The sequence below is a fragment of the Hylobates moloch genome, unplaced genomic scaffold, assembly GCF_009828535.3.
Source record: "Hylobates moloch isolate HMO894 unplaced genomic scaffold, HMol_V3 SCAFFOLD_1, whole genome shotgun sequence".
In the NCBI taxonomy this organism is placed as follows: Eukaryota; Metazoa; Chordata; class Mammalia; order Primates; family Hylobatidae; genus Hylobates; species Hylobates moloch.
In genome coordinates, this window is record NW_026652276.1 from 81,379,896 (window position 1) to 81,400,443 (window position 20,548).

The 20,548-nt window shown below is 34.9% G+C and overlaps 1 protein-coding gene and 1 long non-coding RNA gene across 7 annotated transcripts in view; one reads left to right on the forward strand and one right to left on the reverse strand.

Annotated features, from left to right (window-relative positions):
• The window catches only part of LOC116810751 (uncharacterized), a 31,699-nt gene extending 25,502 nt beyond the window's left edge, over positions 1 to 6,197 (forward strand). Inside the window, exon 4 of the long non-coding RNA XR_009214334.1 lies at positions 5,972 to 6,197. This is a non-coding gene — a long non-coding RNA (uncharacterized LOC116810751). The remainder of the gene's footprint in view (positions 1 to 5,971) is intronic.
• Positions 1 to 20,548, reverse strand: part of TANK (TRAF family member associated NFKB activator) — a 96,624-nt gene that overhangs the window by 6,675 nt on the left and 69,401 nt on the right. For all 6 annotated transcript variants that reach the window (XM_032755577.2, XM_058441652.1, XM_032755580.2 and 3 more), the window contains 2 exons: positions 5,462 to 5,538; positions 4,715 to 4,830 (listed from right to left, as the gene is read on the reverse strand). In XM_032755577.2, the coding sequence (XP_032611468.1) occupies positions 4,715 to 4,830; positions 5,462 to 5,538 (193 nt within the window). The remainder of the gene's footprint in view (positions 1 to 4,714; positions 4,831 to 5,461; positions 5,539 to 20,548) is intronic.

The following is a 20,548-nucleotide window of genomic DNA, read 5'->3' on the forward strand; positions in this document are numbered from 1 at the left end:
TGCTTCCTTGCCTCTAAATTTGTCTCATATCCCATCTGTTCTCTTCATTGCAACTTCCCCTCCATCCCTCATTCTCAGAGTAGTTTTTCTAAAATACTAATCTGACCACGTTACCTTCCTAATAAAATCTTTTGATGGCTCTACAAGCCCCTCAGATCTCAGAAAAGGCTTATTAGACTGTTCATTACTGGCCCCTGGTCATCTCTCCATGCTCATCTTTCACTCCATACTCTGGCTATAATGAACTTCGTATAGTTCTCCAAAATAGCCACACTCTCTTGTCTTTGCACCTTTGCACATGCTGTGCAGACTGCTGGAAGTGTCCCCTCCCATCCCTCTTTGCCCAACTCTTATTTGTCCTTCATATCTTGGCTTGGACATAAGTTTCTCTGGATGACTCTCCCATGACTCTTGGATGCCCTGAGGACTGAAACACTCTGTTATATAGTTATGTGTCACTTAATGATGGAACATTTTGAGAAATGCAGTCTTAGGCAATTTTGTCATTGTGCAAACATCATAGAGTGTACTTACAGAAACCTAGACAGTATAGTCTACTACACACCTACACTATATGGGGGCTACAAACCTATACAACATGTTGCTGTACTGAATACTGTAGGTAACACAATGGTATCTGTGTATTTAAACACTGAAAAGGTACAGTAAAAATATGGCATAAAATATAAAAAATGGGTATGCCTGTATAGAGCACTTACCATGAATGGAATTTGCAGGACTGGAGGTTGCTCTGGGTGAGTCAGTGAGTTAATGGTGAGTGAATGTGAAGGCCTAGGATATTACTGTACATCACTGTGGACTTTCTGAACACTATATACTTAGGTTACACTAAATTTACAAAAAAAAAAAAAAATGGTGCTACAATGTAACAACAGCTACCTACAATGTCACTAGGGTGATTTTTTTTTTTCTTTTTTTGAGACGGAGCTTCGCTCTTGTTGCCCAGGCTGGATGGAGTGCAATGGCACGATCTTGGCTCACCGCAATCTCCGCCTCCCAGGTTTAAGTGATTCTCCTGCCTCAGCCTCCCGAGTAGCTGGGATTACAGGCATGCGTCACCATGCCCGGCTAATTTTGTATTTTTAGTAGAGATGGGGTTTCTCCATGTTGATCAGGGTGGTCTTGAACTCCCAACCTCAGGTGATCTGCCCAGCTCAGCCTCCCAAAGTGCTGGGATTACAGGCATGAGCCACTGCGCCTGGGCTGATATGAACTTTTAAGTACCATTATAATCTTATGGGGCCATCATTGTATATGCAATCTGTTGTTGACTGAAAATGTCATTTGGCACCCGACTGTATTTCCAAGCATAACTCTCTTTCTCCCATTAAAGTAGATTTTTTGAGGTCTTAAACTATGTTTTGTTTCCCTCTAACTCCAGACCCTTGCCCAGTGTCTGGCACATAGTATGCCCCTAACAAATGAATTCTGAATGAAACTGTAATCTCTCCCCTACAAAGCCTACTATAATAATCAACATTTACCAGATACTCTATGACTAGGAGTGCTATAGTAATTGTTACCAAGCTTAATTGTTTATCTGGATTTCTTTAGCCTCTGAGGTTCTTAAAGTCCATTAACTCTCGAGTAGTCATTTTTCCTGGCAGCAGACTTGAAAGTGGTAGGAAAGTCTAGGAAACAGTACTGTCTTTGTAGATGACATTTGCTACTTGCAAATAACAAATCAGGAAAACCAACTGTTGAGGTAATCAGACTCTGTTACACCCGAAGAGGAGAGACTTATCAAATGATCTTCACAAGGAGAACAAGGTGAATGCTGGAGAATCTGCTGCTGCTGCTAATGGCAATGACTATTAATATTAATAGCACTTCCACATGGCATGTACTATTATAATAATTGTATGTACATTAATTCATATAATACTCAAGGTAATTCTGAGGTAGGCACTATTATTATCCCCACTTTACATGTGAAGAAACTGGTTGGAGAGGTTAATTCAAAGGCCACACAACTATAATAGTAAGTGGTAGATCTGCCACTGGAACCCAAGCAACCTAACTGTAGATTTGTGCTCTGAACCATTAAGCTAAATTGAACATGTCGGTTTCTATATATAGAGAGAAGTCCCCAAATTGACAGAAATGTGCTTTGAATTATTTTTCTAGCAGTTGATCTATCCCCGCTGTGAACAAAACGAGGAGAAATCAAACAGCTCTAAAAAAACAGATATTTTCTTTCAGCAAAGCTAGCTGGCATAAAACTCAGCCACAATAAAATAATCTGAGTTAATCTGCTCAAGCAGTGAGAGTTAGTATCTATTAAAAAAATTTAAACCTTACATTCCTAATGCTACTAGAAATCTAAGCTGAGACAACTTAAAACTCAAATGAGATGCATTAAAGCACTTGTCATCCTGACACCATATTGAGAAACATGATCAGGTGAGCAAATAGCTTTTCTATTTTGCCTATTTTAAGAATACTCAGCTTTGCAAGGAAAAAGTAAAATGGGAAATATTTTTAGATTTCCCAATTTTAAATACAGGCTATCCATTTAATTACTTATCATTATAATTACATTGTATATTGACAAAAGAAAAAGACCTCATGGTTGTTACCATTCTCACGGATGTTTATTACCCTTAATCCTATATTCTTCTTTCCTAATCTCTACTGAAATTGGACACTCCTTTATGAAACAAACAGCACTTTATTTGAAGCTATGGATAAACATACATTTTATCTTTATCATTTCTTAAGTCTACTGCCATATGTAGATGAGTAGAAAAAACAAAGTATTTAATAATAAATAGAAATGTAAAATTCTACTAACTCAGTATTTTCAAATGAATCATATCTGGTTATTTAAAAGTAAAAATCAAATTTTAATACAAAATAACATAGGGACAATACACATACCTTTCCCAGATATATTGTGCAAATCATATTCGAAATAGTTCTTCTATATTTTTATACAGTGTAGTATACATACTTGGAAACCCTGAATAGGCATCTTTTCAAAAAATATTTTTTCCTTTCTCCTTTTGATATACTACTGTCAGAGTATAATATTTATTTTGGTTTCTCTTTGGACCCCAGCAAAACTTCACTAGAGTCTGTAGCACAAAATATTTTGAGAATAATGTACTTATTATTTGTGACACTGTTAATATAAAGGATAAAAATAAAGCATCAGGAAGAAGTTTTAGTGGAGAAGAAATTGAAGTTAAATACTCAGAGTTCTAGTTGACAGACACTCAGATTTAGACCTGTGCAATTTAAAAATGGTCAAAGTATTAAGCCATTGATAATGAGGTAAGTTCTCTGTGTAACAAAGAATATATCACCATTACAATGCCTTGAAAAGATGTTGATGTTCAAAAAAGCATGTTTATGAATTCTAGGTACTACATCTCCATAGCTAGCATATTTTAAACAGAAATAATTCATTTACTTCAGAGGTATCTAGTATCTTTAGTCCATACAAAAGATCAATTTCTCATGAAAATGACAAAAATTAAGGTGAAGAAAAGAGTTGTTTTTGGCGAGGTGGGGGAAGGGAGGGAAAGAACCAAATTATGTCTGTCTACAAAGATTGTTTTGTTTCTGTAATACCACATCGTGTAACTTTTCTGAAAATAAAATGGTAGTAGTAACAAAAAGTGAATTTACACTATAAAATGATTTAAAATAGCCTAGATGTAAGAGCTGCAAGAAATGGAAAGTGATCTTTAATTAAAGGGGTGTTAGTCAGCAAGACTGCAACATCTCTCAGAGTGAAAACTGTAAATCACATCCCTTGGGAATTGTCTGCAGAATAGCTCAAATCACAAAGGTAAAGGAGAATTTATCATTATAAATCATCAGTTTACCTTCCTTTTGTTTGCAGAAGTGTTTGGTTGCCAGACCCAATCCCTTATATTTTGCTATTCATATAGAACTACTCAAGCAAACACCAGGAAGCCAGTCTGGGGTTTTAGGAAAGGGTACAGCATTTACAAAACATACTATAACACATATGTAAAACAAATGTTCCTTCTAAATTGTATTTTATACTAAATGTGTATTTTGTGCATTAAACACAACTAGCACTCAGGAAATTTGAGTGCCACATTTTTATTCTTGAACCAAATGAGTTCAAAGAATTCTTGAGCCCAGGAGTTCAAGGCTGTAGTGCACCATCATGCCTGTGAATAGCCACTGCACTCCAGTCTGGGCAACATAGCAAGATCCTGTATTTAATTAAAAAAAAAAACATGAAAAAAACATCTATCCATAGTGTATATAATGAACTTTCAGGCAGAAGTTACAAACAAACCTGATGTTATAATATTACTTAGCTCATATAATATGATAGTGTGGCTTCAAGGTCACTTACTAACATAAAAGTTAATGTTTAATAAGGTCCCCAAACAACTGAAAACTTTCAGGGATATAGTCTGGATTTATTTCGTATTTTTTTAAGGTGGGATTTCTCATTAAGATAATTAGTAATTATGTCTTTCAGTTCAATCTACATAGTATCATATACAACAAAGAGAAAAAACCCAACAATTACATATGTAATACATTACAGAACTTACACAGCATGTACACATTCAAACATACGTGGATGAGGGGTAAATTACAGATGCTACACACTTAATAGGCATTCAGGAATATTTTCACATTCAAAAAGAAATCAATTTCAATTAAGCAAATCAATATTACTGTAAATTAAATTAAATCTTACCAGTTGCAGTGTCTGGTATATTAAGTTTGCTTAAGTGGTCTTTCTGTGCTTTTGCTAGCATGCATATTCTATGAAATTCTTCTTTCAGATCCCAGAAAGTCTTCTCTATATTACCCCTAAAAAAAAAAAAAAATCAACATTTTAAAATGTAAAGCTATAACTTTCAAGTTTTTTAAATAATCAAACTTATGTAGTACCATTTTATGTGCCACAAAATAATTATTTAAAAGTTAAAAAAATTATTTTAAATTCCTAGACAATGTCCCAAAAACCAGCTTGTATTTGTAGAGGGCCAGGCACAAAGTAAGTGATAAATTAAAAGTTTTAATACATAAATATAGTATAGTCTAGTGTATCTACTTATTCATATATACACTAATGCTGGCTGTCTTATTCTCACATTAGAAATTTCAATGCATTGACATTCGTTCTCTGCAAATATCTTAAATAGAATATTAAGTATTCCTCATTTTGGTAAGGTTCACATTAGGATCCATCCATATAAAGAAATATGGCCTTAACACTTGGTCTATTGAAATAGTAGAGCTTTAGAGAATTCAAGTTTTAGATCCAGCTCTGCTATTAACTGCATGACTTGTTTAGGTCATTTTTAACATGTAGGATTCTGGGGTTGGTCACTTCCACTTATTCTATTTTTTTTGCAATTGTTAAAGCTTAAAAAAATATATAAAATATATTTCAGTATTGATAATTTTTAAGAGTTGGCAAAAAAGGATGTAGAACTACCTTTCATGGAGCAAAGGACTGCCAAGACTCCTTGCTGAAGTTTCTTTTCTAGGAGAAGAAACCTCTTGTCTTCTTACCTTAAAGATACAAAATGATTACTATTACTACTTTAAATTGCTCCCAAATACAAATGAGGTCCAGTAAAGAGAAAACACAAAGGAAAATTTATTTACCTTCCCTACTGAAAAATAACCTGAGACAGCTTATAGACCTATATGTAATATACAATTGATTTTTTTCTTCAAATGAGAAAAATCAAGGAAAAAGGAAAATGAAGAAGGAAAATCTGAAGAGATGAAATATTTCTGGTAACTTCAATTACTATTTCCGGTACTGGTAATTCAAGAAATTTCTCAAATTCAACTATTGATCAAAATTGCTGCTCTGTTCACCAAGCACCTCATATGCCCAGAAACTTAGGGGAAAAAAGAAACCTATGTGTTTACTTCTTTTGATATTCAGTAAAAATGGCCTATATATTTAAATCAATGTGTTTGTCTTTTGTTATAGATTCTTTGCTGAAGAATGCAGCTGTATTAAAGGAAGAAAGAAAACCAAGCTACAGTTCCTTGTAATTCAACAAGCATTTAAAAGGTTTATAAAGATGGTGCAATTATGTATTTAAGCTGCTTCAACACAAGTTCTTGCCTTTCACTCCCACCCTGTGGCTTACACTGGTATTACATCTATTCTGACATTTAAAAATCAACATTAAAGAACATGTTGTAATAATGTATTCCATGGTTTAAATATTTAAAAAATTTTACATCATACCTAGAGAGTGTTGTGTACTTTCTAAAGCTTATAAACTGAAAAGCCCAGAAATCTGAAGAATCCTAATACAGAATCATAAGTTATAATTCATCCAAAATTGTATAGTTCTTAAATTTCAAATCCAAACCAGTGGGTATCTGTCTTTAGTGACATTTAGATTTTATTCAGTTAAGGTCATTGTAGCTATTATAAATGGAAGATTTTACTTCATTGTGTCTTATCACTTAAGTACCTCACTCTTGCTTTTCAAAAGATTTCTTTCAATTTCTTCGGAGTCTTATTTGTTCTCTAAGACAAAGACTTGATTTCAGTTTGTTTTTCTTAAAATTAATATCTTCTCCAATTTATTTCCCAGTTTTTCTAAATAAATACTTTAAATATATATAGACAGTATTATTTTTATAGTATCTCAGAATTAGTAAAATAAAATCTTGCCAATACAAATAATTTGTGATTTTATATATTATATTGTCAGGCTGAAGTAAAATAAAGATTATTTTGTTGCTGCATATCACGTGTTTGACAAACATTCAGATCATATATTCTTCTGGATTAAAACTGCTGTATTGAGCTTTATAATGCAGTCACATCAGAAGATATTTTCACATTCACAGTTTGTTTTTAAAAGTGGTAGACAAGGTTTTTCTATGGTGTTTTGTGCAATTAGAACACTCAATGGATTTTAGTGTGGACTAGGAAGAAAGGCAACATTTTACACTAGCCAGCCAGTCAGAACACTACAAATACGAAAACAAACTTTTAAAAGATTTTATCACTAAGTCTATATCAACAAAATCAGAGAAGAGGTATATTAAGAGAATACTTACATTTGACAATTTAATATGTCAAACAAATCATAAAATAAGTGATTATATATTAAATGGAATGACCTCCTTATAGTGAGCCAAGATTGTACCACTGCACTCCAGCCTGGGCGACAGAGCAAGACTGTCTCAAAAAAAACAAAAACAAAAATCAAAACAAAACAAAACAAAACAGTAATGCTCTGTAGTTTTAGCCTAAAACTGGAGATAGTTACAGAAAGTGGTAAAGATAGTGCTCCAAATTCCAAAGTCCTGACTTTGACATAAACTAGGAATGATTGTTTCTGAGATTAAAGAAGTATTAAAAACGAATGGGGATGAAGAGGGCTGAAGGAAAAGATAGGAAAAAAATGACAAACCTTTGTCTTGCTTGGTAAATAATTGATGCTAACTTACTTCTGTGATGTTTAGATTTGATAATTAGTGTGGGTGAATTTATCAAGAAAAGATTCCTTCAGTGTATTGGCAGGAGGTAAAGGAGGACTCCTTAAAGAATTCCTATGAAGTATCTAAACTAAGGTCTTCAGCTTCTTTGGGGTTAGAAACACAGCTCTGCTTACTATTATTTTTGTTTTTATTCTTACTGAAAAAAGTATTACTGGTTGTACTAGGCAATACACTGCACCTTTTATCATTCATGCCAAATAAAGCTGTTAATATATTTCAAATGAAAATTCTGAGTTCCCAGTACCCAAGAAAAATTTTCAGAAAGGGACCTCTTAACATGTTACTTAAAAAAAAAAAAAAAAAAAGTAAACGGTTTTCTGACAGACATTTTGAAGTTGGGTTTATTTAGAATGGGGCATAACATGTTAATGCTATCTTCCATTATAGCAGTCTGATACAACTTTCTGAAAACAATCATTAATTTTTCAAAGGATTTAGGATTAGTATAATCAATGGCAACTTCAACACTTTCCCAGAAAGTCAGACTTTTTTTCAATGCATTATCTTAATAAAGATTAATCAGTTTGTTGAGCATCTCATAGAGTAAGGATAACTTGTATTTTTCTTTCTATTCTCAAATATAATCCAAGTGGGCTCTGTACTGCAGGAAGATGAAGTTGTAACTTCAAATAAGAAAGCAAGGGAATTTTGAACATTATATTTTAGGAGATTTTAGGCATTAAATCATTCAAAAAATGAATTTATTTTGAGGTACTAAAACTTAAAATACTTAACATCATAAACTGTTCCAAGTACTAGTTTGGAAATGCTGAACTTGTGGAATGAATGCTGAAATAAGAGTTTTACACATCATACTTTTCATATACACTTCCAGTATGTCGCTGGGTAAGTCATTCAACTAAATCCATTAAGATAAACACATCTGAAACAGTTGGAAGATGTAAAATGTTTCCTTAAATTTCTTATGTGAATTGGGAGGATTTTGATTTAGTGTAAGTCAATTTAAGCTTCTCCCTAGATGGGTATTATATCAAAAATATATGTTCAAGGGACAGTTGAATATGCGGTGATATTTAAGAAGGAGAAAAAAAGTGGTTAATATTTCATTACTCCAAATCAGGCTTTATTATTGATGCAAAAATAATCAAAAATGTTTTTGTTTCCCATTTTAGGATATGTTAGGTATCAACCTCTCAAAGAAAGAAATGTACATTTTCCTTAACACCTGCTTTTGTTATAGTTGATAGTAAAAGTGAAATTATTTTATTCCTTTTATAAAAAATTGGAAAGATATAGAAAAGAAATAAAAATTATCATTCAAAACCATATTTTTTCTTAAAAATTTTAAGCAATTAAAGTCAGTAAAATAAAATTGAGTTACGGAATTTTTTTTTTTTCTTTTTTTGAGACAGAATCTCGCTTTTGTTGCCCTGGCTGGACTGCAGTGGCGTGATCTTGGCTCACTGCAACCTCCACCTCCTGGGTTCAAGTGATTCTCCTGCCTCAGCCTCCCAGGTAGCTGAGATTACAGGTGCCCACCACCATGCCCGAGTAATTTTTGTATATTTAGTAGAGACGAGGTTTCAACATGTTGGTCAGGCTGGTTTCGAACTCCTGACCTCAGGTGATCTGCCCACCTTGGCCTCCGAAAAGTGCTGGGATTACAGGCGTGAGCCACTGCGCCCAGCTGAGTTATGGAATTTTTAAAGATAATTCTGACTAAACTCTTTTAACAAGATGTATATTCTCTCATATGTATGTAAGAAACCTAAACTTTAAAAGGCTTCTATTAAGTAAAGAAGGTTAATTTTCAATGATATGTATTTCACTCTACTCCAGTGTTCATATCAAAGACTCCCTTTAAACTTTAGTTACGATCCTTGCATGCAAAGGAATATTTATTTTTAGCTAGCTCAGGCAACTGAATGTAGTCAATGTTTTATTTCGTTTCTGGATAAGGCTAAATAGAAATATGCTTTTAAAACAGAAACGAGAATCCTCCTTACTTGGATCAATGTAAACCAAGAAATAAGCCAAGGTGGGATGGGATGGATTGGTAGAGGGAATATAAACTACAGAATAGGTATAAATGTTAGCTTGATAAAATTCACTACAGAAAAAGGAAAAGTAAGTAGTAGGAAAAAAAACTGAAAATAAAGATTCATTTGTCACTTAGATTTTTGAGATCTGAGAATGAAATGTTAGAGGAACTGAGGTTGAATATTTCCTTACCAGTCTACATATACTGAGACAAAAGATGTTATGGTGAAGTCAAGCACTGGATACAGCTGAATTAGGGAGAAAGTGAAAAAAGGGCTGAGACAGAAAAAGATTAAGGTATAAAACAGGACCAGAAAAAAAATTACAAAAAGATATTTGATAAGAATAAACATAGAAGAATAGTATATAAAAGTTTGAGGACAAAAGGTAAAAAAAAAGAATATTGTATTTAATTTAAAAGAACTTATGGCCATATAAAATCTATGGTTCTCTCACCCTCATTAACATTCCTGAAAATCTAGCAAAGCAAGAGAAACACAAATCCTAGGAGCCTTGTCTGTTCTGTGTGATACAGTGTGCTAGGCAAACCCACTGCCAGTGTGGGAACAACTCCAGGGCAAAATGGGATCCATCCCAGAGTTCTGAAGGAAGTGGCAAGAAAATAAACAATATAAAAATAAAATTAAACACCCTAATTACTTCCAAGTTCTTTATTGGGTTGTGGTTTAACATAACCCATCCCCATAATCTCTACTGATTCAATGCTACAATAAAACATATTGTTTCAGAAAAGGTAAAATCCTTTACCAGTACTGCCACAATTACTGTAACTTCACTACTATCAAAGTTAATTTGTAGAATGAGATGAATACTTTTCTACTGTCTTCTAAGTCTTTCACTTTGTATTAGGTATCTTTTGCATGTATCTTTCTGAATTTATTTCTTTAAAGGGAAGAAATATTTAATTGTGGAGATGCTTTTTTAATGCAAAATAGAAACTGCGTAACTTCAGTGACCAATTTAATTAAGATTTCTCACACTCCTTTCACCCTTTCCCCAAACACTGCATTTAAAATGAACTGATCTATGCTGTGCATGGTGGTGTGCTCCTGTAATCCCAACTACTAGGTAGGCTGAGAGGGGGGAGTTTGAGACCAGCCTGGACAACACAGCAAGAACTCGTCTCAAAAAAGAAAAAATGAACTGATTTGGAAAAATCCTTTAACCACAAGTTTAGTGTTATACCACTACACCATGAAGAACAGAAGCTATCTTCTTGAAAATAGCTATTATTTAAGCAATTTGCATGTATTACTTATTTAACTGAAATCACAAAATCTGCTTATTTTGAGATGGAGGTCTTGCAACATGGAGCAGACTGGAGTCAAATTTCTGGACTCAAGCAGTCTTCCCGCTGCAGCCTCCGAAGTAGCTGGGACTATAGGTGCACGCCACTGTACCTGGCAAGCCACAAAATCTTCTGAATTACGTATTTAATTATGATTTTAAAATTTGCTTCGAAGAGATCAAATAATTTGTGTATAGTTTGGCAGGCAGAGTAGCTGTGATTGGAACACAAGCCTTTTTGCCCCAGTAGCTTTAACTACTTAGCCATAATGCTTGGCTGCTGGAGAAGCTAAGTGGTACAGTTATCCAGCACAGGGTTGGAGATAAAGAATGGTTACATTTACATATTGCACCAAGGCAAACTAATTTTAAGATTTTAAAATCTTCCTGTCATACAATAAAAAACATATTTATCACTGAGAAGCAGTTACAGGCCATGTTTTGATGCTTAAATATTGCCCAGGGTGGGAGGGGAAACCTTTGGTATAGCCTTTTTTTTGCTGTGTTCTCAAGGATGTATCGTACAAATAGAAATGTACATCCAAAAATAACTTAAGATAGATTTACTCAAGTTTTGCCAAACGAGTCACTTGTTAACATAGGCAATTTGGCAGTATTTTCTTTGACAAAATTTCATAGTATTTCTCAAACTTGGCATAGAAGTTAAGCATTTGACAAAGCATGACAATGGGTGGAGTACCCTACTGGTAATTCTATCCTCTCTGGAAAGCTTAACTCCCTTCCTGCCTCCCCAGCTATCTTTTAATAAAAGACTGGGTATAGTTATAGTAGCTGATAAAGTCCTTGTCTGATAATTTCAGTGTCTGAATCATCTTAGAGTTGATGTCTGTTCTCTTATAACTGGGTCACATTTTCTGGGTTCTTTATATGTTGGGTGATTTTGGACCATATCCTGACCATGCTCAGCCAGAAAAAAACCAAAAAACTAGACTTTAGGAGCTCAGATTCCATTGTGGAGGAGTGAGCACCTAACAAACCATTCTTCTGCAAATAACAGTTATAAACTTTGGACAACACACACACACACACACACACACACACACACACACACACACACACACACACAAACCAACTACCTGAAAATATTGAAGACCAAACTTTGCACATATTGGAGGAGAGTCAAAAAGTGTAGTAAGTAATTGGCTTAGAGTGCATTCCCAGTTTTCTATGGTTTTGTCCTGATGGTGGCTACACTGCAGTAGAGGCACAGTAGTGACTGAAATTCCAATAACAAAGCCCACTAACATTCCGGCTGGAAGAATCAAGAAGGAGAATGAGATCATAACCATGGTCACCAGAGAGTGAAGGAAAGGAGCCCTAGAGAATTTGAGAACCTTAAATTCCGCGTTTAAATTCAGCCCAAGTCTCTGGCAGTCCCCAAGTTGGGTGAGACTAAAAGCTTTGCAGCTAAAGCTCTAAGGATTGAACTGAGATTGGAGCTGCCCCTCTCCATAGGAGTGACACTTACCCTGAGCTAATCAAGTTCACTGCCTGTAAAAACAAAACTACCAATACCCTTCACCACTCTAGAAAACGTTTTGTCCGTTTCTTAAAATAAACAAACAAAAACTCCAAACATGTAAGTACTACATGACCCAATGAATGCATTCCTGGGCACTTCAAAATTTATGTTCACACAGAAACCTGCATACAAATGTTTACAGCAGCATTCTGTCCATAAAGTAAGAAAAAGATAGGAAGCACTTTCTCCTCTGAAGCCATGATTATGTCACCTAAAAATGGTTATGGTAAATGAAATGGCTCATTCAAAACTCTCAGTTTTAGCTTTCAGTTTACATAATGTTCTCCCAAGTGACCTAGAATAATTGTGGCTCTTGTGTAGAAATTATCCTTTTTCCATCAAAATCTTGTAGAAAATTTAACTTTACGTATCTATGCACACATAACCAAGATAAAGGCAAATAAGAACTTGTCTTCTTTTCTGTTAGCATCAAAAAATCTTAGGGCAGGAGAAACCCTAAAGAAACTGAGCTTAGGCCTTTCCTGAGTAGTAAAATTCAAAACTGGGGGCCTCACCAACTTTTTTTTCTTTTTTTTGGCCAAGAAAGAACTTAGTAAAAAATAAACAAACTACCAAGACCTAGTATCTTCTTCATGTCAAAGGGGAATGAACATTTATCAAAAACAAAAAAAGTAGGAAGAATAGTTTTAGATTCAGCTTTATCAAAAAGTTATCACTTTATGCTCATGGCTCAGGATAAGATGAGACACAAGAGATGAGGACAGAAGTGAGGAGTCTCAGGCTGCAGCACAGGTAAAAAAGAGAAGGCAGGAGAGAATGTTCAATTAGCAGAAGCAAGAAGGAAAGCAAGGAGATTCACTGTGGCCATTTGGCCATCTAGCAGACATATGGTCCAGATGTAACTTCTAGAGAATACAGACAAGTCAGTGGCTCTCTATAATATTATTAAGATAAAATGTAGAGGGAAATATGCTGTCTTTAATGTTAAATAGTCAAGAGAAATTAGGAGTAGAAGTAACAATGAGTAAATCCATCAAATATGGAATTACTTAGAGGAAACTAAGCTTAAATGCAAAAATCACATTACAAACGTAATAGGAAAGAGACAACAAAAGATGCTCATCTTAGAATTGTTTCCAAAAGGGACTTATCAGGGAGGGAGACAAAGAATTGTTTCCAAAAGAGACTTACAGGGAGGGAGACCAAAACCACAGATTAATGACAACGCAGAATGTGTGGAAACTGCTATACAATAGTTTTATTAGGATTCTAAGATATATAGCTTGGAGCATAAGTATATAAAGATGACTAACTGGCAAAGAAAAAAAATCTTTCAGGAAATCAGCTTTCGTAACATAGCAAGACACTGCTTAACCAAGCAGCAGAGAAGCTCAGAGTGTACCGGTGCAAATGAAAAATTAGGTGACTCTTCCTCCTCCTCTACCCTCAAAATCTAGCAGTATCTTAGAGGGAACTACGAATCCAGTTAGAGGATGTTAAAATACAATACTGGGAAGAGTGTTAGCTGAAGATCCTGTACTTAAACAAAGCTAAGTGGTTTTCTTAGTATTGATTTCAGTTCACAGATACAGTCTTGTGCCTTTAAAAATTACCAGAGTACCTAGTATGCAGCACTTCATAGTCCTAGGGTTTTATGGAACATACTAGAAAATGCAGATATCTACTATCAAACTATCTTTTAACAAATTATAGTCAAAATTCAGAGTCTGTTCTAGACTTAATATAGATTAATTTACAAGCATCATGATTTAAAGTATGAAGATGTAAAACAATTCATTATCCAATGTATGTGAAAAGAACTGATGAAGAAGCACTAGGACCTCCATGTACAAATAAAGGTTCCTGAGGAGATGCTGGAATATTCTTAGAACATGACATTTTATCAGGAGGATGAAAAGTAACTTGCTGAGAAAAAGGCAATATGATTTTTTTCTAACAGGAAATTATAATCTGGTTAAACCAGTGGTTCTCAAAATATGGTCCAAGATCCTTAAAGGTCCCAAGAGCCTTTCAAGGGATCCACTATTGGGAGAGGTAATCTGCCATGGCCCCTGAGCATCCTGGCACATTTTTGCTGTTCACGTCAGGAATACAAGAATCTCACTGTTCTTTGCCTGAGGCTTTTCTCAGGCTTGTGTTTGCAGAGAGCAAATTTGAAAGACTAGGTAATGTCTCCCTCTTGGACAAAGAGCAGGCATGCTTTCTGCCTGCTATAAAATGGTGGGCTCCCCAAGCTCAACATGCCTCTCCTTTAATGTAACCATTGCATGTATAAGCGTCATCTGTGTCTGTGTTACCTCCTAGGCAGGACCAATGAATATAAGATGTTCTTGGCTACTAGCTTTACTGTAAATAATAAAGTCCTTTTTCTCTGATTCACTTTTCTGTTTTCCTCCAGTACCCACCCATGAAACAGTAACTGAGTAACTTATTAGCTTGTAAGTAGAATAAAATGAAATCCCAGAGCCTGACATAATTGAAATCAACTGTTGTCACAATTAAGATATTATTAATATTTGCATTTTTTACTGTGTTGGCATTTAGACTGATGATGCAAAAACAATGAATAAAACTGCTGGTGTCCGAGTATGACTAAGGCCATATCAAACTGTTGTCACTGTATTCTTCAATGTCACACACTCAGTAAAAAAAAAAAAAAAAAAAAAAGAAAAAAAAAAAAAAAAAAAAAAACAGCAAAAAAAAAAAAAAAGGCAGTTTCAACTAAGAATGTCCTTAATAAGGCAGTAAAAATGATTAAGTTTTTGAAACTTGATCTCAACATATTTTTAATATTTTGTGTGACAAAATGGGAAGTATACACAAAAGGACTTCTGCTGCATACTGAAGTACAATTATTGTCTTGGGGAAAAGTACTTGTGCAACTATTTGAGTTGCAAGTAAACTAGTTACTTTTCTAATGGAATGCCATTTTTGCTTGAAAGAATGACTGACACACAAGCTATGGTTATTCAGACATTTTCTCAAAAGCAAATGAAGTTAGCCTGTCATGTTAAGGAAAGCAACTGACAAGATTCGTTGCCAATGATAAAATTTGAGCTTTCAAGTGAAAATTAAAATTTTGGAAAACCTGTACCTGTCACAGTAAGCTTGACAGATGCCCAATACTTAAAAGACTTTTCTAATGCGATCAGTGATGATGTTAAATGTGATTTTAAAATATAATAGGTCAACATTTGCAAGATCTACACAACTTAGTGAACCAATATTTTCCAAATGACTGATTCATGATGTTACAGAATCATACATTAGTAAAAGACATACTCAAAGTACAAGATAGACCAACAGCTTTTAATGCAGCAGAAAAGTTCACTGATATGGTTTCAGATTCCATATTGCAGCTAACATTTTAAGACACTATCAAGTTTTAGTGCAGTACTAAAGACCATCCACAATCACTAAAAAGGCTATTAAAATACTCTTCCCTTTTTCAACTACAATATCTATTTGAGGCTGAATTTTCATCATATAATTCAACCAAAAAAAATCACAGCAGGTTGAATGTAGAAGTATTTCATAACACTGGAAAAAAAAAAATACCTTCAAAACAGATTTAGATAATTTTTTTTTTTTTTTTTTTTGAGACAGAGTCTCACTCTTGCCCAGGTTGGAGTGCAGTGGTGTGATCTTGGCTCATGCAGCCTCCAGAGTAGCTGGGATTACAAGCACTCACCATCATGCCTGGCTAATTTTTGTATTCTTAGTAGAGACAGGGTCTCATCATGGCCAGGCTGGTCTCAAACTCCTGACATCAAGTGATCCACCCACCTTGGCCTCCCAAAATGTTGGGATTACAGGCGTGAGCCTCTGCACCCAGCCAGATTTTGAGAACTTTTAGGATGACAGGTTATAATAATAAGATAAACTAGATGGTTTGTGGGTGCTATAGTTTGGATACTTGTCACCTCCAAATCTGATTTTGAAATTTGATCCCCAATGTTGGAGGTGGTGCCTAATGGGAGGGGTCTGGGTCATGGGGGCAGATCCCTCATGAACAGAGAAATCCTGGGGGCTGTGGGGGTAAGGATGGCAGGTGAGTGAGTTCTTACTCTTTTAGCTCCTGAGAAAACTAGTTGTTAAAAAGAGTCTGCCACCTCCCCTCTCTCTCTTGCTTCCTCTCTCATCATGGGATCTTTGCAATGCTGGCTCCTCTTTGCCTTCTGCCATGAGTGGAAGCAGCCTGTGGCCCTTGCCAGATGCTGATGTCCAATCTTGAACTTTTACAGATATCAAAATCATGAGCCAAATAAACCCTTTGTCTTTATAAATCACCCAGCCTCAGGTATTCCTTTACAGCAATACAGACTAAGACGGAGGTGGACAGGGGGCTATTCCTTACCTATCGAGGTTGAGAGAACAGCCTTTCATGCCTTGGCCAAGAGAAATCAGGGCTGGATAGACTCTTTTCGATTCTATTTTGTGTGCTTTGAAGACGAGTTTTAAATAAAGGGAAGTGTGAGAAAAGGGATGATAGGGGAAATAAGGAGAGAAAAACCATACTAAAGACATTCAAATTTGCTTCTAATTTAGCAAAGAGAATTTAGAAGGTGACATATCACTTCTTATTTTCTTTTCGTCCTCAAAATTATTTCCAGTATTTTAACAAAAGCAAAAACTGTAAGATGATGTACTGAATTCAAAAACACAAACCCAGAGCAGGAAAGGGTTAGGATTAATTAATAATTTAGATTTGGAAACAAAGTTTCTGCAATAGAAAATTTCAATGTAATTATTAAAATGTTTTGGATATCAGTATTTTTTTTCTTGAGTCTGTGTATCGGCCAGGCCAGTGGCACACGCCTGTAATCCCAGCACTATGGGAGGCCGAGGCAGGTGGATCATTGGAGGTCAGGCGTTCGAGACTAGCCTGGCCAACATAGTGAAACCTCATCTCTACTAAAAATACAAAAATTAGCCAGGTGTGGTGGTGCGTGCATGTAATCCCAGCTATTCGGGAGGCTGAGGCAGGAGATTCGCTTGAGCCTGGGAGGTGGAGGTTGCAGTGAGCCAAGATGGCGCCACTGCACCCCAGTCTGGGTGACAGAGTGAGACTCTGTCTCAAAAAAAAAAAAAAAAAAAGAAAGTTTATGTATTATGACACTTCGGAAAAAACTGAACTTTTAATGAATAAATTGGTTGAAGATAGTTGTTTTCCTTTCTAATTAATATTCTACTAGAAAGTCTATAAAAAAGGCTAGTCTCCAAAGAGGAGTAATATAGAAGCATTATATATAAAAATAGGGTATATATAATGCAGTTTCTAGAAAGAAAACCAGGAGAAGCGGTGCATTTGCTTTGGACTGCAAGGCAAGGAGTACTTGAGGTACTACACACAAACACATGTTTTTCTCCAGTTCTCTAAGCCCCAGCCTATATTGGCCTGTGCCATTGTACAGTGTGCATAATCACTATTTCTGTATGATAAAAGATGGAAAGAAAAGATTAAACATTAAAGGAATTCAGGGGCAAATTTTTAAAAAGTTGAGTAACAAACACATGTAGTTACATTTATTTCAAGTTCCTCTCTTAGAAGAGGTGCTATGTGTTTAGATGATGTAAATGAGATTTGGCTTTTCCATAGAAATCACTTAGTAGTTAAATATGTTGACTAATGGCCCAATTTTTAGCTTTTGTTCAAATGATGAAAAACATATTTATCATTTACCTACAAACCATTTTAAAGCTTTTACAATGAATATAAAACCAGGTACCTGGACGACACATAGCAACTTAACAAACGTGGTTTAAGAGACTTGCAACAGAAAGTGTCTGGAGTGTTGAGAGAAGCTACAGGGGCCCAAAACTCAGACGAGGATCCCTAAGTGGGCATTGCACTTGAAGTCTAGTGTATATAAGATATGAACAGTGTAAGGATGGGGATGCCATCTAAGACCTAGACCTGAGAGATTAGGATTTTATTAGCTACAGAAGCTCAGAAAGCAAAACAGAGTTCAAGTTCACGTACTGCCTGCCAAAACTGCTATACATAATTGAAGGAGCAGACCACGCGTAAATGCCACTCACTGAAGGACTGTCTATAGAATAAAGTAAGAAAAAGGTAGAAAGCACTTTCTCCTCTGAAGCCATGATTATGTCACCTAAAAATGGTTATGGTAAATGAAATGGCTCATTCAAAACCCTCAGTTTTAGCTTTCAGTTTACATACATAATGTTCTCCCAAGTGACCTAGAATAATTCTGGCTCTTGTCTAGAAATTATCCTACAAGAAAAAGTCTTGTAGAAAATTTAACTTTACTTATCTACGCACACATAACCAAGATAAAGGCAAGTAAGAACTTGTCTTCTTTTCTGTACTCGAACTTAAATTTTGGACCCTTGATCAAGCCTACCTTAAGCCCACTGAGAATTTTAATTTTTAAATTAAGGTCCTATATGTTTTATCTGTGCCATAAAATTATAGTTAGAATTTCTTTTTTTTTTTTTTTTTTTTTTTTAGATGGAGTTTCACTCTTGTCACCTAGGCTGGAGTGCAGTGGCGGGATCTCAGCTCACTGCAACCTCTGCCTCCCGGGTTCAAGCGATTCTCCTGCTTCAGCCTCCCAAGTGGCTGGGATTACAGGTGCCTGCCACCACGGCCAGCTAATTTTTGTATTTTACTAGAGACGGGGTTTCATTTTGTTATATAATTAGGACTTTACATTATTTTATAATGCTTGCTAATTGCTGTAGGTCTCCAAATCGTCATTTCCCCAACCAGACTATAGCTCCTTAAAGGGGATAGATGTTGTCTATTACAATACTATTGCTATTGCTGTGTTTTGTTTTTTGTATTTCTGTTAATGACTAGCAAGGTTTGGCAAATAGGAGTTCAATAACTACTTCTTGTGTAAGTGATTGACAAATGACTTTTTAGACAACAGCTTTCTTCAAACATGTCAGAGCTTCTATATTTACTTGCAATTGTCAGGTACAGCACATCTTACTGCTTGCAATTGCCAGCTCCACAGCTATATCACTGTTTATACTACTCTAAACCTAAAAAATCTTTCTTGTTCCTCAAAGCCACCATATCTGCTGATCTAATCACAATGATAGCTATATTTGAAATCTGCAAACTGTTTAACTGACATCTTTCAGTAACAACTGCACTTGTCATTTACTTGAGTTTTTGATTAACTCAGATGAAAAATAAAGACATGTATAAAGAATAAATTAGAAATATATAGACATGAGAACACATAAACTCTATTTAATGCGTGAACTCATACATGTTCACTTCATATTTTGGATCCTAGAATCTGAAATAACTTTTCAACATTCAATAATGTTAATTATTACATCAAGACTTTAAGCCAGAAGACAGGGACAACATCTCTTTGCTCTCCAGTGGTTGGCAGTGTTAAGTATACACCATGAATTCAGAATTATTGGATAAATGAAGAAAAGTAATTTACCAATATCACCAAATTTTTGGTCTTCTATATTATTGCTTTCTACACATTTTCTTGCATCAAACCACCTGAGAATTTTGTATAATTCTCCACAGGAACAAAAAGTAGCATAGAAAGATGAGGGCAAACAATTTCTGTCAAAACCTAGACACTCAAGATAGTATTCAGTTTGGCAACCAAACTATTTCCCAGAAGCAAATTATAAAAATCTCATTTCTGAGACTATATAAATGACACAGTACATTACAATCCTGGTTTTTAAAAAAGTGAATTAAACTGACAATTTATAGTTTTGTATTTTTATAGAATGCCTTTATATTTGTTACACAAATACAAAACTTGTTAGGTAAACAGTAATTGCTAACATGGACATAAGTTACTATGTCTGACAACGGTGTTCTGTAAACAAGAGATGAATAGTCTTTGTCAAGAATAATTGTGTGCATTTTTGTTATCTGATTTCCTATCTGCATTTTCATTTTTTAACATTATAAAAAAGAATTAGTAATATGCAACAATTTCTTAGTTCTCTAAGCATTGCTATTATTCTCCTCTGGAAAGTATATTCATATTAGAATTTTTGAAATTGTTCTTAAGATGACAGACTATGATATTTTTTCCCTTTAAGATTAATAATCATACGATTCAGGAATTTAATTCACTATTAAGTGAATATTAAGTTCCCTTACCTTTCATCAATATTTGTCATAAGGTAAATTAAGTATTAGCCCCCTTGTCTCTTGATCTTTCACCTCCTCTTCTGTACACCACAAACAAT